Raw genomic sequence first — 19266 nt, 5'->3', positions numbered from 1 at the left:
AACACTTAATGATCCCTCTTGATTTTAAATTGCTAGCTTAGATTTGTGAGATGCCATCAAAGTATCTTTTTCCTTCCTTTCCTCCATCCTAATCCTGCTTCTCCTTGCCCTTTTTCTGTTCATGATCCTTAAAGGTTGTGGCTCATTGGCAACAGCATGGTCACAAACCAAACCATGTTGAACACTGCATTGTTTAAAATATGCCAAACCCCACAATACAGACACTGAAAGACAGTCATCTTTGAAATACAATTTCCTGTTTCAAAGCTCAAACTATTCCTAAATGTGGCAACACTGAGAATTATTAATATAAAGGGAAATCCAAAGTCAGAGTAAACTTTTACTTTTTAAAATATTTTCTGAGAAAAGATAATCCTGTAAATGTAAAAAGAAGTATAAAAGCATTACTTTTGAGCTTCAATGTGGAAGACAGTAATACATTGGCGGAAAATGATGCTGGAATGGTATTTCTCTGACAACAAAGCTGTTTTTCATGCTCTTATACAAAATTGCATACCATATCACCTTCCAGTGGGAAAAGTGTATATCTTATGGGCATAATGACAGCTTATCCTCAAATATTGTTAAACACTACAAATACCAGGTTTGGAAACTTTGTCTGAAGAGGGGAAAACCACAACAGCTGTAAAAAGTTCCACTTTCCTTGACAAATGTAATCAAGGCTCTTGAGATGAAATTGTACTTACAAAACAAAACTAAAACCTGCTGTGTCAGAAGCTTCTAGGAAAAAAAGTGAATAAACTGAATTTTATGCTTAATATAAACCTTAAGACCACAGAAAATAAAAAAGTAGAAGTTTTTGTACATTTTAGCACCATTGTAAAGTTAGACTCGAATGCCGGTTCTGCCACTGTGGCTGTACCTTGCAGCTGGTGTAGCCAGTGTGAAGCTCATTGACTTCAGCGGTCTTTGAGAGAAAAAATCACTGGATTTGCCCATCACAACAAATAATATATTTGCCATTTTTTCCTTTTTCTTTTTTTTTTTTTTGTATTTTTAAAATAATTTTGAGCTTTATTTTTCTTGGGTAGCCAGAGTGCATTTCTGTCAGCTAAATCCAAGGCCGAGTCCTTTTGGTCTCTGGATGGCTCTTATGGGCTCTGCTATCCCTTTGCCGTCTGGTCCAAGGCCCGTGCCTGGGGTCCAGCCCATACTCTGAAGCATTCTGTTTCCAATGTTGTTTTCTGGGATTGGTTGGGTGTTTTCTCCTACAAACCCTGAGATTAAAGAAACACACAGCATTAATCAGCACTGCCTGCCATGAGGAGAAGAGCAGGATAATCTCCCATAAAGCTTTAAACCTTCTTATTCTCCTAATTCATCTAACAGGTTGCTAGAACAGGCTGTCTTTCCACATGTTGACCTCTTGAGTGCATATGATTCTAAATAATAAAGTCTCATGCTTTATTTTTAATTTATGGAAGACTCATTCAGTTTTTAAGTATGACAAGTTTTGTCACAGATCTTTTATATTCCACTATGGTGGATGTTACATCAGCCTCAAAGAACGTAAATCACCTGCACAAGTCTACCAATACACTGGTAAGATTACCTAAATTTCTAGTCCTATACAGTTACTAAGGAGAAACACATCATATTAACATGACCATCATTCCATTCTTAGCAATATTTATTGATGCTTAAGATCTCCTTCAAGAAAACCCAATAAAGAAGTTCTGATTAAACCATTACACCTGTTACAGAAACAGTACAGCCAAGTGGTCACCTACCTGAAATTCAGCTATATTTTTACTCAGTTTCTCTTTTACTGAACATTGTGAGATTTGATATATCCAAGTCTACTTTTGGTATTTTCAATGCTTTTAAGTGCTGTTTACACTTTTCTCTCCACAGCATCAAGATATCTGAGAAAAGCTGCACACATACTGCAGAAAAGAGTGTCAGCATTGCAAATGTTAGTGTAACTGATTTATTTTTTTAATTACAGGTTCTTTTTTTCTCCATAAATGCATCATAAAAAAAAAAGTGAGGTGAACATAACAAAGCTGTTTCTTCCCCTTCATCCAAATCCTCAAAACAGAGTTTGGAGATGATGCGTGGATAAGCCTTCCCATCTAAAACTATCTTGCATACTTATTTCAAGAATCTGCATTAAAAGTTATCAAGTTCCACCATGAAAAAAATTTTAAAAAGGGGTAACATTGTTGAACTAACACAAACAGTTGCATGTAGGCAGCTGGACTTTGTTTTCAGCATTATTCAACATCTCCATTCCTCTGACAACAGAACAAAAAACCCCTTCCATATCCTCAGCTTCCAAAACTACCTGTTTATTTACCTACCTATTTATTCTGGCCTGCTAATTTTTGAAAAATACTGTAGACTATGGTTTTGGGTTTTTGAAGACTATAATGTCTTCAGTCAAGAATTTACCATTGACACGCACCTGGATTTTCATTATATTAACTTACTAAACAAGAACACAAGAAAAGTTGAACATGAGCTTCTGAAAAGCCTCATTTATCAAACACTCACACACAAAAAGCAAAGCCCCACAGTAGAAACCGCATACACAGACAGAAATTAAAAACAAGAGGTGCACATTAAAAACCTCATGATGATTATGATGATGAACTTGCAGTACTCCAGCATTATCCACTATAGATTTGTTCATATTCAGTAAAACACTGGCTACATAAAAGGCAGACAGCTTTCCACTATCTCAGTTCCCGAGTCAAAGAAAAAAGGGAGTGCATTGAGGGAAGGCATCCTTTAATACTGGTTTGAAGCTATGCTTAATGCTAGGCTTAAAATAAAGGCTTTTAAGTCAGCAGCCTCAAGTCCCTGAGAGGGTTCCTCTTGAACTGACCAGCACAAAATTCAATGTCCAAGACTTCCTTTCTTTTCAGGCCCCCACAGGCAGAGGCAATTTTTATACAGATGAGTCCCTGGTACTGCCTGGCATACACAACACAGGCTTTGCAACCTTCCAAGTTCCTTTGCAATTTTCCAACTCAGAGAAAAGGGAAAGAAAAAAGGGTACTGTTCAACGAAAGTTATGGTAAGCCTCACAGGTAAAATCCTGGAAGTTTTGGTCTGGTTTTAGTGAGAAGGGATGATAAGAAACGAACCATCATTCCAGTAAATATCTGTGGAACAATTAAGGGGGAAACTTAAAGGGGAAGAAAGATCCAACAGATCCCCTAAGCAGGAAAGAGTGTATTTCATGACATCTGAAAACTGGAAACATTAAACCACTCATAATGCTGCTTAGGCAAAGGTAGCAATGCTGCTGGAATGGTATGCAAGGCATAGACTGACACAATGTAAACAGCTTTTTTGTTAGTCTATTAGGGGAAAAAACCTACAGACCTTTTCCTGTAACAGATGTACCTTTCTGTATGAATTTCAATTCACAAGACAGCCAGAGAGAAACCTCACAAAGAAGATATATGAAAGAACAATCTGTACCCTGACATGTTATTTAGTAAACTGCTGTTTCTATTTTTGATACCTTTTGAAGTAGTTCAATTTTTTTTTTTTGTGACAGGATAATTGGAATAATTTGTTTTTGAAGACATTTAAGTACTTCTAGAATGTACACTGTAACTATTTTCCCCTCCACTGTACATACTTTTCTATCTCCTGTTAAGAGCTGAAGCTCTCCCTCAGAGTTCTGTTTTACTCTTGTATGGTACCATATTAAAAAAAAAAAAAGAAAAAGAAAGAGAAGAGAAAAGAGAAACCACAATAAACTTGGCTTTGCAATCCACTTTCGGGCAAACAGTCAAACAACATACACTGTCCAAAGAATAAAGTGTTTGAAGGCTTTGTATTGTGGCAAGAATAAGGCAAAACCATACCCCCAACCATTTTGCCTATATTACTAATTGACTAATTACTCCTTCTTGTAAATGAGGTGAATATGGATAGCTCTTATTTGAATTGTGAAAAATATTTAATATATGCAGACCATTCTTTTGCAGTATAGTCAGCTGCTATATAAGTACTATCTATATCTGTCTTTAATATTCCTCCAATTTTCACCCATTATTTGAAAAATTTATCTGTAATGCAACATATTTTACTTAAATCCAAAGAATATGGATAGTGGTATTGCCCCCTTCCTCCATTTCATGAGCAATCAGCAATTGGGGAAAAAAAAAACATTTGCATTGCTGATTGACTGCATGATGGGAGAGAGTTCTTAAAAATCATGCTACACTGTGTGCTATTCCCCTGACCCCCATTCCTGTGCTTTGGGCTTTTATTTTCTAATTAAAAGCAGTAATTGTCCTTGCAATATTCATCTTCAAGTTCAATTTTTAATTCATGCCTATGGCACTTCTTGGACTAGCCAGTAGGGCCTGTTAGAGAGAACGGTCCAAGCACAGTGGCCTTGAAAACGGTTGTGCTACCTCTGGGACGTGTTCAGTCTTGACCCACCCAGGAGCAAGAGCAAAATCAACCCACTGCATCGTCCCACAAAAAATAACTATGCAAAATCAGATTAAAAAAAACAAAACTTGGAGGGACATTTTTCTAAGGTTATTGCTGTATGAGGTTTTCTGGGGTTCCAGGAGTTACAAGGAATTCTCTGCACTAGTAATTTGCAGAAATCTGCTGTGCAGAGCCTTTTCTTTCTGTAGACTGAAAATGTTTTTAGCAACCGTAACAACTGGTTCCTGATCTATTAGATGAATGTTCTGCATGTAGAAGTGACTGCCATTACACAAGTAAGGAGGAACAGTAACTTCTTTGAAAAGACAACACTGTGAAATACCCTCACTTATGCTCCTTCTTTTTGTAATACTGCCAATTGAAAGAAAAAAAGGCCATCCTCAAACCTTTGTGTATATGAATAGACACACCTCAAGGTCTACATGTATGATGCATATGACCTTACATACATGGGACATGAAACCTATGAGGAGTAAGTGACAAAACTGGGAAGGGGAAAATAAAAAATTCATCACATTTGTTTAATTTTGGTATGATATTTATGATGGCATTAAAGGCAGGTTTCAATGAAAAATAAAGGTATGTAATTTTTTCTTAACAGCTGTTGAGACAGGTATGTCCTGGTTAAACAGTACACTAGCATTCAGTGCCATACCCTTGATTTTACAGTGATTGCCATGAATTAATTTAATTCCATCTGTAAGCTAAAATCAGATCAGAGGTCTAATGCTGCTGCAGGCTTCACATCTGTTTAATCATTTTTGGATACAGCAGCTTGCAAAAGTTCAGCTTTTAAATTTGCTTCATGTTTAAGAAACAATGTTACACCAGTGTACAACATTCTCATCAGGAAACAAATGAGCCTATGAACAGTTTTCATTTGACAGATCCATTTTATTTGCAAAATGCTTCTAAAAATTAAAAGCTCAACATTTAAGTTATCGCGCATTATAGAATAATAAAGGAACTGTGACCCCATAAACCACTATTGTGACAATACTTATTTGTATGGTCCAATTGCTGGATAAGACAAACACCAAGCATGTTTGGTTTATATTGGTCTGAATAAAATCAGAATACAGATAGGTTCAATCTTCAGATAACCCTTTTTAAGAAAATGTGGTTTGGTTCCTCCCTCCCCAGTTGGAAGAAACAAATGAAGGCACAGTGAAGGAATTTCGTCTCTGGCACTGAACTATTTTTGATGTTAAGAAAACGGGTTTTTAAACAGCTCTGAGAAAATGACACTGCACATAAATATAGTCTTGCCCTTTCATCTTTCTTTTATATGATTAAGACTTGTGAGCAGAACAGCAATGCCTTCGCAGAGCATACCACAACTATTATTTCCTCTTCTATCGCTCCCAGCAGCCTTAAATCCTTTAAATCCTTTCCTAGAAGGATCTCTTTTTTGCTTGGGTAATTTTTGCAATACATGGCCTGCTAACCCTTACCCCCTACCCTGGATCTCACTTATGTCTATCACAGCAGAGTCAGTCTTTCTACCTCAAATCTTCCAAGGAGCATTGTGGATGGTAATTCACTTGCGTAATTGGCTCAAGAGATGAAAATCTTGTATCTGCCTCTCTTAGCCACTAATCTATCCAGCTGACTGCAAGCCTAATTGGCAGCTTGTTTAGTAATTTGGCTCCTAAAGTGTTGTATTGATGTTGGATAAACAGCCAATGGAAGGAGAAACGATACATGCTGCTTCTCTTTAAAAGCCAGTGCACTTTCTCCCTCATTTTCTGAAAGCATTTAATATTTCATCTATTCTTTTTCTTTTCTGACTCCTATCACACAGACGAGCTCAGAACAGTAGGGATTGATCCTGATACACAAGACAATTTTACAAGGAATGTAATCAGAATAATATATTGCTGTAGTCTATCTTTTTATGCCAGCTCTAACTAGCAAAATGGGAATCAGACTGCCTAGATGTTTATGTTCTTAAAATTATTTTGGATAATTGTGCAGACAGCATCAGAAGCACAGCCAACACCCATACGGTAATTTTAAAAATCAGTACCTGCAGTGGTTTTCAAAATTCAGTATACTATGGTTGTATATGTAAAAAAGAAAACAACCCCCCCTAAACTAAAACAACTCAGCTATGAAAATGCTATGAAAATTTTTAGCTAATATTTGAGACTGCATTATTATACCAGACTTTCACACATCACTCACACTCAGCTACCTAAGACTGAAGAATAACCCTAGAATGATTATAGTTCAGGTGAATCTGCTTGTATTGAATTTTATTCTAGCTAACAGAGAGATAAGAATAGCAGAGAGGACATAGCTATGATTTCAGCAGGTGCTGGAAACCTCCGCATTTACCCTGCATCCATTTGTTAATATCTGCACTGCCATAGTTTCATTCCTACTGCCCCATCACAAGGGGTATTAAAGGAACAGTCACATAATTGTGGCCTGGGTGAATGCACTCTTTCTTGCAGCATAGACTCTAGATTTAAATCCATTTTCAACTCTCCTGAATATATAAACATGAATTCACACATCCATGAAAACTGAGACAGTGAATTTTAGGTACAACTGGTTATCCAGTAACAGATCACTTGGAATTGGAGTTGCAGGTGCTCTTCTCTTTCCATTCTTCATTGGACTACACTGTGTGGAGTTAAAACATCATGCCCATTCAGTCTTTATGACTGCTAAAACTGGTTGGAAGAGTCAGTATCATTAGATTCCCATTTACCCCTCTGTAAGGGGAATCTCTTGAATACCCAATACTGACTTTTCACTTGGGTCCAAAGGAGGTCAGTTGTCTGTGATGACAAAAACACTGTCACTGGATGGCACTTTGGGAGAAGCACTCTCACTGAGGAACATTTCAGAGTTCTGTTCAAACCCCTCAAAATTCAGCAAAATTGATCCCGTCTCATGTGCATTCCCTGACTTTTAACGAAAGACTTGCAGCCTTACACTGAAACCCACAGGGAAAGGATTTAAATCACATTAATATTGTGGAGTAAGCTGGAGAGCACAGTTATTGTTAATTTCAGCAGAATGATGGAGGATTAAGCAGATTATTAGGACTATGCACATCACTGTAGCTCTATCTGACCCTAACTCAAGTTGGGATGGATTGGCAGGATACTGGAGGTGAAGTTCCACTGCTATTTCCTGTTCTGTGTCTATGTGGTTGAAGCATTATCTTCAGTCAAATTATCTTAATTTAAAAATGAATATTAATTAATTAATCCTAGACAAATATATCTGCATATTTTTTACTATGGGCTAGGTAACCATTTGCCTATTTATTTATGCAAACAATGCTCACTGAGATGCCTCTGTCAGTAATGAAGGCATCAGAACATGAATCTTAGTTATTACATCAGCATTGGCAGTGTCGATATATAGGCTAAAAGATAAACTCTTTAAACTCTTATAATCAATAAATCCAAATTTCCTCTCATTGTAGTGGAAATCCAAAGCAAAAATTTTCTTTGTGAAATCCAAAGTATGACAAGTATGTACAACAGGTTTTATCTAAAACTTTTACACCAACTGCAAAGCTTTTACAGTATAGACGGAAAACAGAAATCCAAACTTACCTGCACTGGAAACCTGATCAATGAATTTCATTTTCTGACATCCTAAACAGGTATTTTTATTTCTCTGAAGTGCCAAAAACCTTCTGCATAAAGCTTCCTTATTCAAAAAGTAAACTATATGCTGAAAAACCTTCAGGAAGAGTGATTTTTGCACAAGCTATACCAGGGGCTATCTACAGGAGCGCTCCCTATTCCCTCAGGGGAAAGAAAAACTAGTCACCATCGACTGAGAGGTTGTTGTGGAGAGCTAGGATAGGTAATTATGTTGACTGAGGAAAAACTACACATATTTCCCCCTTGCACATTTTAACTCCCAAACCACCTGTGGTTAGCAAAAGTCCTTTGGTATTACCAACCTAAAACAGACTGACAGAAATATCAGGTACTTCTTCCACTGGTTGAGTTCTAGGAAAACTACAGGATGTACATTAGCCCATCTAAAAGAGGTGATGGTTCCAACAAACTGCAAATGAAATGGAGGTGGCTCGTCTCTGTGGGGAACCACTTTCTGATGATACCTGGCAGAGAATGTGCAGAACTTGCAGAGCACTTAAGTGCCCTTGAGAATGAGTCTCCCTACTGGCACCTCTCAGTTTCATTCAAAGCTATTCTCAAGGGTACAACTGTTTAATGAAACATACCTTTGGAAAGTGCAAAGAAATGCCTGGTTTAGCCTTTTTTTGCAGAAATTTCCTCCGCATTAAGGATGCTCTCATTGGTGATATTCTCTGTTAAGCTAGTTTATGATTCTTGAAAGTGAAGTAAAATAAAAAAAAAAATCCATAAAATCATAGAATATCTTAAGCTGGAAGGAACCCAAGAGGATCATCAAGTTTAGCTCCCAGTGGAGGCAATTTGAATGCTTTCCACAACCAGAAACAGCTATCTTAGGAAAGACTCCCAGAGTAATTTGGGGAATTATTTTTTAAGCTTTCACTTTTCAGAAGACAACAGCACTTAGAAAAGGCAGGTACAGTCATCTTCTATCAACCTGAACATTTCTTCTTGACTTTATATGGCTGTGCATACAGCCTGCAGAATACTGTCTTATCTCTAGATCACAAGAAAACCATCAGGAATTTTCCAGTATAAATTGGTTCTTGTTGCATTGTGGGTCTTCTAAGGTTTGTTACTGAACTTTCTTCGTTATTCTGGTGTTGGTTATGTAAGAGGCCCTGCCTGAACCAGTCACCTCAAGCTCAACACGAAAAGCCTTTTGCTTTTGAAGGGATGACAGTTTCCAGTACTGCATGGCATTCTGCGATGTTTTAATTTTGTAACTACTTTAGTCAGACAATATGGTAGAAGAAACAAACAGAGAGAAGTCCCTAAAGTTTAATCTGTTGCAGAAACCAACCAAAGAAAAATGAGTGTCCATAGGCTGGATAACCAAGCAGGCATGATGTGTATGCCAGAAAGGACTTCGGCAGTAAGGATAAGAAATGTCAAAATGCAATAAGGGAAAGTGTTCACAACACATGCCAATGTTGTATTGACCTGTGACAAGGGATTTCTGCATATGGAGCTATACATTTAGCAGACAGCAAAGCAGTGAATCAAGTAAAAAATAAAGTAGGTATATACTAGTTTATCTAGAGTTTTGGAAATTTACAGTCAGTTCATCCAAGTACCCAAAAATCTACCTTTCCTCTGCAACTATTTTGCTAAATTGACCTTCACCACAAACTTAGCCTCAGCCACCTCTGTTATCACACCGTAATCACAATCTTTTTCAAATCATCATTTTGGTACTGCAGATATTCAGGTCTGATTTTTAATCACTGACATATTAAGCATCAGCAAAATAGTTTGCTTAGCTGTTCCGCTGGCAATTTTTAAAAAGGAATGAAAACATGTACCCTTTTGATTACCTTGTTAAAGTGAGTCATGATGGCATTATAGCAGTGCTCAGTATTTCTGCTGTAATTAAGAATCTGTCATATTTTTCATTAAAACACATTCTTTAAAATGAGACTTTTAACTTGGTCATTTCAATCAGTACCAGCCTGAAGTGTAGCATGTGCATGCAACATGCCAACTAGATAAAGAAAATGACATCTGAAATTTGCTTTTGCAAAATGTAAATATTAAAGTGCCCATAACACTCACAGTAATTTATCTATTTTATATACACATTTTCTATATTTAAAGTATAAAATAGCTTTCTCTTTTTATAATTGGTTTTTGCAGGTTTTCAACACTACTCCAAACTGTAAAGCACACAATGTGACATCAGAGTAAAAAGAATGTTTTGAAATAAAAATAAATGGTTATTGACAAGGCATACAAGTGAAACTTGACTTTTTTTGTTCTGAATCACACTTTCTACAAACTGTAAATTAAGTTACTAGCATCCCACAGATATAAAGCAGAATTTGATGATTTTTTCCAAAATTTAAGACTTAGAGGTTAGTTACTAAAAAAAAAAATCTAAATAATATCAAGGATTTAACATGAGATGATAAAAAGAAAAGCTTGTACAGAAGATAATCAATTGGAAAGGAACTGGGGTAAATGCATATTCAGTGTATGGCATCTAATATTCTGTAGCACCTACTGGTTTGATATGAGACTTAAACTAAATAATCTAAGACTGAAATTACTGTAAATATTCCCAATAAATGTGTTTCAAGTAGTAACAATACTTTGCAAAGAATGTCCTTTCTCTTGCATAAAAATTTTGTTGTTGTTGTTTTGTTATTACTGACATTAAACTGGACCCAGTTCTGGTAGGGCTATTTCTACGCCAATGGATTAGTTTGTCTAAGAGGTTTTTATAAAAACTTGAGAGCACTGCATTGCTGCAGTGGAATATATCAGGGTGTCACATGAAACAGTTCTACCTCTGGGGTTGTTGGAGGGTGCATAAGGTCATTGGGAATGACCTGGTCCCAGATGTGAACAGAATCACTGAAACAATATCTGTTTCATGGAAGAAGTTGTGCAAAAAAGTATTTAAGATGTCCAACACCTAATTCTTGAATTGTAGGAAGTAAACACTTTTTACTAGTATTGGGTTTTAGTTAATTAACTATGTAGGTTCAATAATACACAGATGGGATATATCAAACATCCACAAACCAGAAAATTTATCTTAGTTAAAAAAGACAGAATATGACACTACTGTCAGCTCCTAACTATCCATGCCTATATTGTCTCCCATTTTATTCATTGCTTTTAACATATATTTTTTTCACCTTTACAAATGACATTTTCAAAACTATAAAATGCTCTGTGCTGCTCAAACTTTCTTGCTTCAATAGTTTCTCAATGCTGTACAAGTAAAGCTACATCCTTTGTTACTCATATACAAAAACCTATTGCTATGTGACTTTGACTGCAGACTGAGAACAGGCTATAAATTTAGAAATCAATATCAAACTCTATCAATATTCATTTTATTTTTTCAATACAAAATACAAAGGTGAAAGAGCAGTAAATAAGCTGGAGTACTGAAATAAATTGGGTGTTCTTGTCACAATTAATAAATGTTTAACCAATCACACTGCTTGCTGCAAAAGTCTATGGCTTTGGAAGGTGTCTGAAAGTAGCAGGTGCTACCCTTGTGAGACTCAAAACCAGGGAACGTTTCAATACCTCGTTAGGATCGCCAGTCATTCCCATCAGTACTACTGAAGCTAAATACATAAATGACCATTTTCAACACTGTGCATATCGCTACAAGAATTAATTTACCAAAGTAATTTTTTTCAAACGCAGATGACAATTTCAAAAATACTGTTATCAACACATTGGCTCGTATTAGGGGAAACTTTGCTGATTTGCTGCTCAAATAGCTGAAGAAAACACTTGCAGTTAATGATTAATTTACAGATAGTCTTTCAGGTTTCACTACAGTGTTAAATATGGACAACTATTAGGAGAATGCTTTTTTCATTTCCAACTTTTGTTCATGTAAATAATTTTGGTTCTTTCTTTAAAAAAAATAGTTCACAAATTCTTCTACATAAAATCTAGTCCTCCCATTGCTATATCTTACCTAACTAAAACTACTGAAAGAAGAACAATCTCAATCCTTCTGCCCAGAACAAAATTGAAAAGATTACCTTGAACTTGGAAAAAAAAAAAGCACATTAGTTAAAAGTTACCTCATATGATAACTTTATCCACTATTATTCTCGGTTGCTCTTCACATAAAGGCAAACTTTGGGGCAAAACAATCTCTAAAATTGTGAATATATGGATTCATAACATTGAATGACCACATATTTGCCTTAGTATCAAAATATTGGCTTTGCAAAGTTACGCAGAGGAGCCAACTTGTAAAATAAAATTCTGAATGCTGAAAGCCCAAGGTAAAATGAATAATAAAATTAATTTCATGATACTTGATACCCTCTCAGTACAAAATGACATCCTTTAGTACTTGAAAGTTGTGAAGTGAAAATCACCTTGTAGAAATAATTATATTATTCTCTCTTCAGCCATTAAGTATTTTTCTTTCTCACTTCACATATGTTCAGAGTCTTAGAAGCTGACCCACAGATTCTCTTTTTTTCATACTGCTGCCACTAAGGTGCCTTTATAACATTTTTAATATTATTCCTGGTCTGTTTCTGCCACTGCGGTTTGAAGCGAAGAAGTTTCAGGAGAGAGAATTCAGTCGGAATACAAATATTAGGCTTCTCTAAAGACATCTACTTAAAATATATTTGAAGAATTCTATGTGTTGCAAATGTTGCTATAGTAATTTATACATGACTAGGACATGCAAACCAGATTTCCATACTAGCAATATATAAAAAAATCTCACATGGGCAGACACACAACCTAATCTTTCCAGTATGCACATATATAATTAACATAACAAACTGATGAGAGTCCTATAAATCACTGCTAAGTATTGAAAAAGTCATTTCACAGCTGTGACATCAGCAAAATGCATCCAATGGTTGTGACCTTGCATCTGTAAAAATCTTTCACAAATGTGCTTGCAAGTGCTTCCTGTTTAATCTACAGCACTAATTTGAAAACTATGTTTCACAGACTTATCACCACATTTTCAATTGTTTGCCCAGGAATTCACATCCTATCTTTATTGTGCAGGGTATTTAGAGCATTCATATGCATTCCACACAGAAAAAAGATACCTTATGTCTCCTTCCTTGTAATGCTTGAAGAGACATAAGCAGTAATCTTTGCTGTCTCAGTACATGAAGAAAGATTTATTCTCTTTAAAGAAGTGCTGTGCTACAAAGGACTGGAAATTGGAAATGTTTGAGGGAGAATGAAGAGAGCCTATTTATTTCTTAATCTCTATTAATAAATAAGGATAGAACATTTCTTAAGTTATATGGGAAGTTACTGAATTTATCAAGCATTTCCTCAGGTCACTGACCTACTGTTTTGTATTTAGAGATTTAACATCTTGTGGTTTGTGCTCTGTCCCAGGGAAATTGGTTACCTGTGGGTCCTGGCAGGGGAGCAGCTTTCCTTCTCCGCTTGATGTCTCCCATGCACAATGATCCCAAATGTACACTGGTTTGCCTGCAAGTAATTATAGGAGAAAACTATTAACAAAGGAAGAAAACTGCCATATAAATACACAGCTTGTATAATCTGAACCTATATCAAAACATTCTCAACCAAGATGTAGCTGCACAGTCAAGTCACCAATCTTGTTTATATAGAAATATAATTATGTTTGTTGACAAGCACTCAGTATCTAAATGCAACATCATAAATTGTTACCGGAATGAATAAATATAAATATAAAGGGAATGCTTTTTAATTTTCAAAACTGGCAATCTTTCTAGCTCAACATAAAACAAAAACACTGTTGCTCCTGACAGGAAAATAGCTAAGATTAATTATCTAAAGAGATCACAATACTGTTTGTAGGTTATCAATTGGCTAGTAATGCTTGACTGTCAGAGCAGCATTTATTACATGGAAAATATTATCAATTTTTTTTAAAGGTAAGATGAAGAATGAATGAGAAAACATGAAACAGTAAAGTCTTCAAATGTGCATGAAATAAACTTAGCACAGCAATTTATCCTATTCTAATTCACTGTCAAGTTGTGAGAATACTGTGGAAGCACTATCTGATAGACTCCTTAAACAATTACGAGCTTACACTTGGAGACTGGAAAATTGGTGGAGCTGCAGAGGATGGCAAACAAGCAAATCCTACACATTAAAGACAGCTGTTAGAAGTCAGGTACCACAGAAAAGGGCAAATGTGGAATTTTCAAATGATGAATTTTGGAACAGAATCTTGAAGGACAATTACAGTTAGTATTTTTCTTAAATAATGTACAGTGCCTGCAGAATTGAATATATGTAGCTGACATTTTTTTTGGTAAGAACTAGAACAGAAGGGGGGAAAAATGCAGTGATTTCTGAACTGCACAATTTTAATATGTTTCCATAAATGTTACTGAGAACGATGTTTCTTACCACAGAAGTGTAGTGAATTTTGATAAAATTACAAGGTGACAATTGCATCTGACAATCTACTGTAGCATAGTAACAATCTGTCACTCACGGGATCTGGTTTCAGTGTGGATATATGACTTACCCTTTACTGCATTTATAAACTTTTTAAAGCTGGGCTGCTTCTAAATGAATAACAAATGGTCATATAATGTTGAGAGACCTCAGATCTGCTCAATAATGTAAAAGAGTGACAACAATGCCTTGATGAATAAGATGACAATGTACAACCCTCTGCATATTTTTTCTAAAAAGTTACAATAAATTAACAAGTACCACAGTGCTTGTATTTAAGTAATAAAATATTCCAAGAAACTCAAGTTTCACAGAGAAGTGCACTCTAGCTTCACCTAGAGTGAACCCCTATTTCAACATTTATTTCTCACTGTTTTTAAGACAGATGTTTTCCTTGTAATTCTAAGCTGAAATTGTATCCTATTTTAACATTTGGAAACTGAACACAGTTGAAATAGTATATTAACAGGGTGATAATTTTTAGTTCTAAATTTAAAAAGAAATCAGTAAGTGTAACCCTTTCATAACTGATTGTATGATAAAGAAAATTAATACTTAAATTCAAAATAGGGAAAAAATTATTAAAAAACATTTCAGATGTTTGATCATCAATAGATCAGTATTTAACATTGGAATCAAACATGCAGGATAAGTTGTGTGATAAATTATATGTTCTACAGTGTGCAATTCTTGTTTTCTGAATGAAAAAGGGGGAAAGTCTTCAGAAATACAAGTAGGATGAAAGATAAAAATTAATAAAGTCAGGCAATTGAACCTGAAGACCTGAGCCACAGCAGTAACAGTGAGCAGCGTTTGAGTTATTTTACCAGAATTGATTATCTGTTACACTACATTGAGATATCTAGATTATTGATCTGTAAGATTATGGTACTGGGGTCTCCCCACTTTTCCTCCAGGCACACGGAATGGAGTTGCAACAAATAACACTAAGTAAGGACTACTTTGTTATTGTTGTCACCCTTCATGTAGAACATAGCAGTTACTTTTTAATTTAAAATCAATGAATGTCTGAAAGGCAGCCTTGTTCCTTCAGCATAAATGAATCATTCGCCTTTGCCGAGCACAACAACCCAATCACCAGCCAAGGTGAGAGTGGGTATTTCTTTGTTGTCGTTGAAAATTCTGTACACTACAAATAAATAACAAAATGCTAGAGTACCAATTAAGCTTTGTCAGACCCAGTTTTATGGCCACTACCACCAAACGTTCAGCTAACTTGCGACTCCAAAGTGTCATTTGCCTTTGCCAGGGCTTAACATTTGATATGCTCTGCCAATGTAGACCACAGCAAAACAAAAAGCTCTTATTCATTAATTTATTTATTTATTTAAGAGGATCAGACAAGAACTATTACTGCTCTGGAACTGGCAGGTTAGACAAAAAGAAGCAGTATTCTGAAGCTGCACAGTACGTTTTGAAATGCCTGTAATGGGGGTATTATAAAGTAGGGAGAACTCTGACCCTCAATCAGGCTAAGTTCAGCATTATGTTTCTTAGCATTAAATCAGAAGAGCGCGGATTTACAGAAAGGAAGGAAGCTATTTGCCTGACTTCTCTCTACTTACCCCTAGCTTCCTTCCAGCTATCATTTATAAATAGTGCTCTGGAGGGAAGCTAGGCATTTTATTAGGGAAAAAATAAAACTTGTTAAGACCACCTTGCCTGAAAACCTGGCTTTTGACATGCTGGTGACAGGGACTGGAGCAAGCAGTGTCAAATGGAATAATTTTTAAGGAAAGACAACAGGAACTTGTCGCCTCATTGTATGCATTTACAAATAGAGGCTTTTCAGAGTATTAGGCCTAGTTAAAGCTGCCCTCTGGATAAAAAGTGTTCCCAAGCAGCCTCAGACAAGCTTGGGAGACAAACAGATGTGACTATGGTCCCTGGCGTTTGGCAAGAACACTCACTGTCAATAAGAAAAATATGAGCATGGACAGGGCATCAGCTGCACCATGGCCGAGCAGGCCTGCAAGTGTCATAGCAGCGGCAAAGTTGTGGCAGAGGGAAATAAGAGGGCTGCAAAAGCCAGGCTGGTGTGAACTTACACTAGCATGCCAAGAATTTTTGTTGTTGTTGTTGTTGTGTCATGCCTCAACATATTAAACAAAACACTGGAAAAGCCGCTGTCAATTTTTATTCATTTTTCATCTTGCACACAGTGTTTAGAGTCTCCTTTCTACGTGGTAAATAAGAGCCTCAAAAAAGAAGACAGACTGGGAAGGTAGCAATAACAAAAAAGCTCTGAAATTATAAATAAACCCCACAAAACCAGATTTGAGACAGCAAACACTTTTATAGAAGCAGCGACATGTAAAGCAATTCACAAGCATTTTCACTATGTATTTTTGTGAAACATTCACTCTGATAGAAATTTTGTTATTCCCTTCTTAAATAGTTGCAGTTTATCAATTTTTTTTCAAGGTAGTTGCCCTTACTATGGTAACGTGCCTAGAATTGTCTCTTTAAGGTCCCCAAACGTTTATACCTGTGTCTACACAACACAATCTCTTTTTCCGTAATTTTCATAGCTCATTAAGCAAATATTTTTGATGAATACCTTTTCAGCAGTTACACATATTCGCCTCTCCAAGACATTTGTAAGAGGCCACGTCAGATTTTTATCTACTCTGACCTTTGCAGTCCATGGACCATTTGGTTAAATTCTCCAAATAAACATCTTGTTCTGTGGGGCAACCTACAGCTGTGCTGATTTAAATGCAATCCACCTTCTGAGCTGAGAACTCAAAGTTGTTCTTCACCCTTTCACGAGTAGTTATCCCCTTTGCCAGTTCAAAGTTCACCAGTCCAGTCATTGAGAAGAACAATACAATAAAATGGCTGTAGGACAGTAGAAAGTCCTGAACACGTGTTCTAGCCCTCTGGTTTATTACGTGCTTCTGCAATCACTATCATCCAGGTGTAAAAAACCAAAACAAAACCCCAACCCACCACCAAAACCCAAAACTCCCAATCCCTCTCCACCAAGATTAAAAGACCCTATTCAAATGCAGTAACTGTTCTACAGTCTCTTCAGAAAGGTGCAATGAAGACAGCTTTATACAGTGAGTATAGGCTTCATAGGCACTAACACAGTGGCCAAAACTAGCGAGACTGTCACCTCCTAGGGTGAATTGTGTGCTTGTGTATTAAATACAAAACATTTGCATGCTTATTTTATATGTCTCATTGTAAAAACAAGTCTGTTGACCACTTTACTTTTTCTGTCTGCTGTTAGCTGTTTGCCCTGCAAACTGCATTTCTTTATTTGATACCAATGCAGTTGCTATTATTGGTACACTATAATTGTGCTGATGGTTACAACACTGAAGGCAACTTAATTTTGATTTTGTCCCTTAAGTATATTTACTGTGAAACTGCTTACCAGATGACACTACAACATTGCTAAGACTACTTGTAAGTGATGGAGGTGATGGTTTTACACTCTGTGTCTAAGATGCACACAGGTATTGATTAATAACGAAGACTGGTGTGGAAGAGTGTGTTTTTTGTTTAATAGTATTTATCAAATTTCTGTACTCCAACTTCGAAAATCCTATGTAGCATATTATTATGATGCAATGTTTTCAAGAACACTGATTTCTATTCCATAATTTGATGAATTGGTAATGATCAGTACTTGCCTATCCATTACATTCCACTTAGCATCTCTCTCACCTGAGGAACAAACATTCAGCAAACAGTTACACCCCATTCTGCCACAGTATCAATGCATTCCTGCAGATGGCTGTAGAACTCTGCAAGTTTATCACTGCTGAATGCTTCAGCTAATAGAGAGGCTTGATAAAAGTTTATATGTGAACTTCTTTCACAAGACATCACAATAATGCAAAAGTTGACTAGTTTGCATTTTAGAAGGGACTTGAGAGAATTATTTTGAAGGGGAAATCTAACTGAAACTGTCAGTTCTCAGTCTTAAAATATGGATAGAAAATAGATATTCATATGGATATGATTGAAGACAGAATGCAGTGAGGACCATGACTCACCTTAAGCTTGAAATTACTGGACAATTTCTTATAAACTGAAATGGAAGTAATGTTCACAGCAGCAGTTAAAAATGAAAAAACAGAACTCAACTGTGGAGCAGAGAAGAAAGCCAATAAAATGATTTAAAAAATCAGCACGTGTGTAACAGCTTAACTCTATAAAAATCAAAGAATAGTCTGAGCAAATCTCCCATTATTTAAGTACCTTTTACACAAAAATATCACATAAATGATTCTCATGTCCATACACAGAATGGACCTGTAGCACAGTCTATCCCATTTTCTACATGGCTTAAAATGCAGACTCTGCTGTTATCTAGTTGCCAATGGAACTGCATCCATGAGCACTGCTTAAATAAGGGAGTTTATGTGAACTTTAGATGAACTTTAACTCTCACTGTATGTATCTAAATCACCACAAGTAGCAGACAATGGCTTCAAGAGCACTGGGATACATGATAAGTTTAGAGGTAAACACCATTAAAGCCCTATTGTATATGTCTTTCTAAACATCCTATAACACTTTTAGCTAATTAAATAAGATGAATGTAAAATTCTGCACTTCCACTTGACTCAGTCTCCAGAAGTGTGGACTTAATCAAAAGGTATCATGCCAAATACAAGTACCAGGCAATTGGTGCTGTAATTTGGGAAGACTATTCTGTATTATCTAGGTATAACAAATACTAAATCTTTGTCTCTAGCATGTATATCAATACAACCAGAGAAAAGATGCATGG

General features: G+C 36.1%; 1 protein-coding gene across 1 annotated transcript in view; it reads right to left on the bottom strand.

Moving 5' to 3' along the window:
* Positions 1-994: 994 nt before the first annotated feature.
* GPATCH2 (G-patch domain containing 2) overlaps positions 995-19266 on the bottom strand; it is a 119640-nt gene continuing 101368 nt past the window's right edge. Inside the window, 2 exon segments of the mRNA XM_018085362.3 lie at positions 995-1238; positions 13447-13529. Coding sequence (XP_017940851.3) covers positions 1069-1238; positions 13447-13529 — 253 coding nt within the window. The 3' untranslated portion in view covers positions 995-1068.

Source organism: Manacus vitellinus, unplaced genomic scaffold (assembly GCF_001715985.3).
Source record: "Manacus vitellinus isolate BGI_N305 unplaced genomic scaffold, ASM171598v3 scaffold_8_pilon, whole genome shotgun sequence".
Taxonomy (NCBI): domain Eukaryota; kingdom Metazoa; phylum Chordata; class Aves; order Passeriformes; family Pipridae; genus Manacus; species Manacus vitellinus.
The sequence above is the reverse complement of the archived record's forward strand: the minus strand, read 5'-3'. Positions and strand labels throughout refer to the sequence as shown.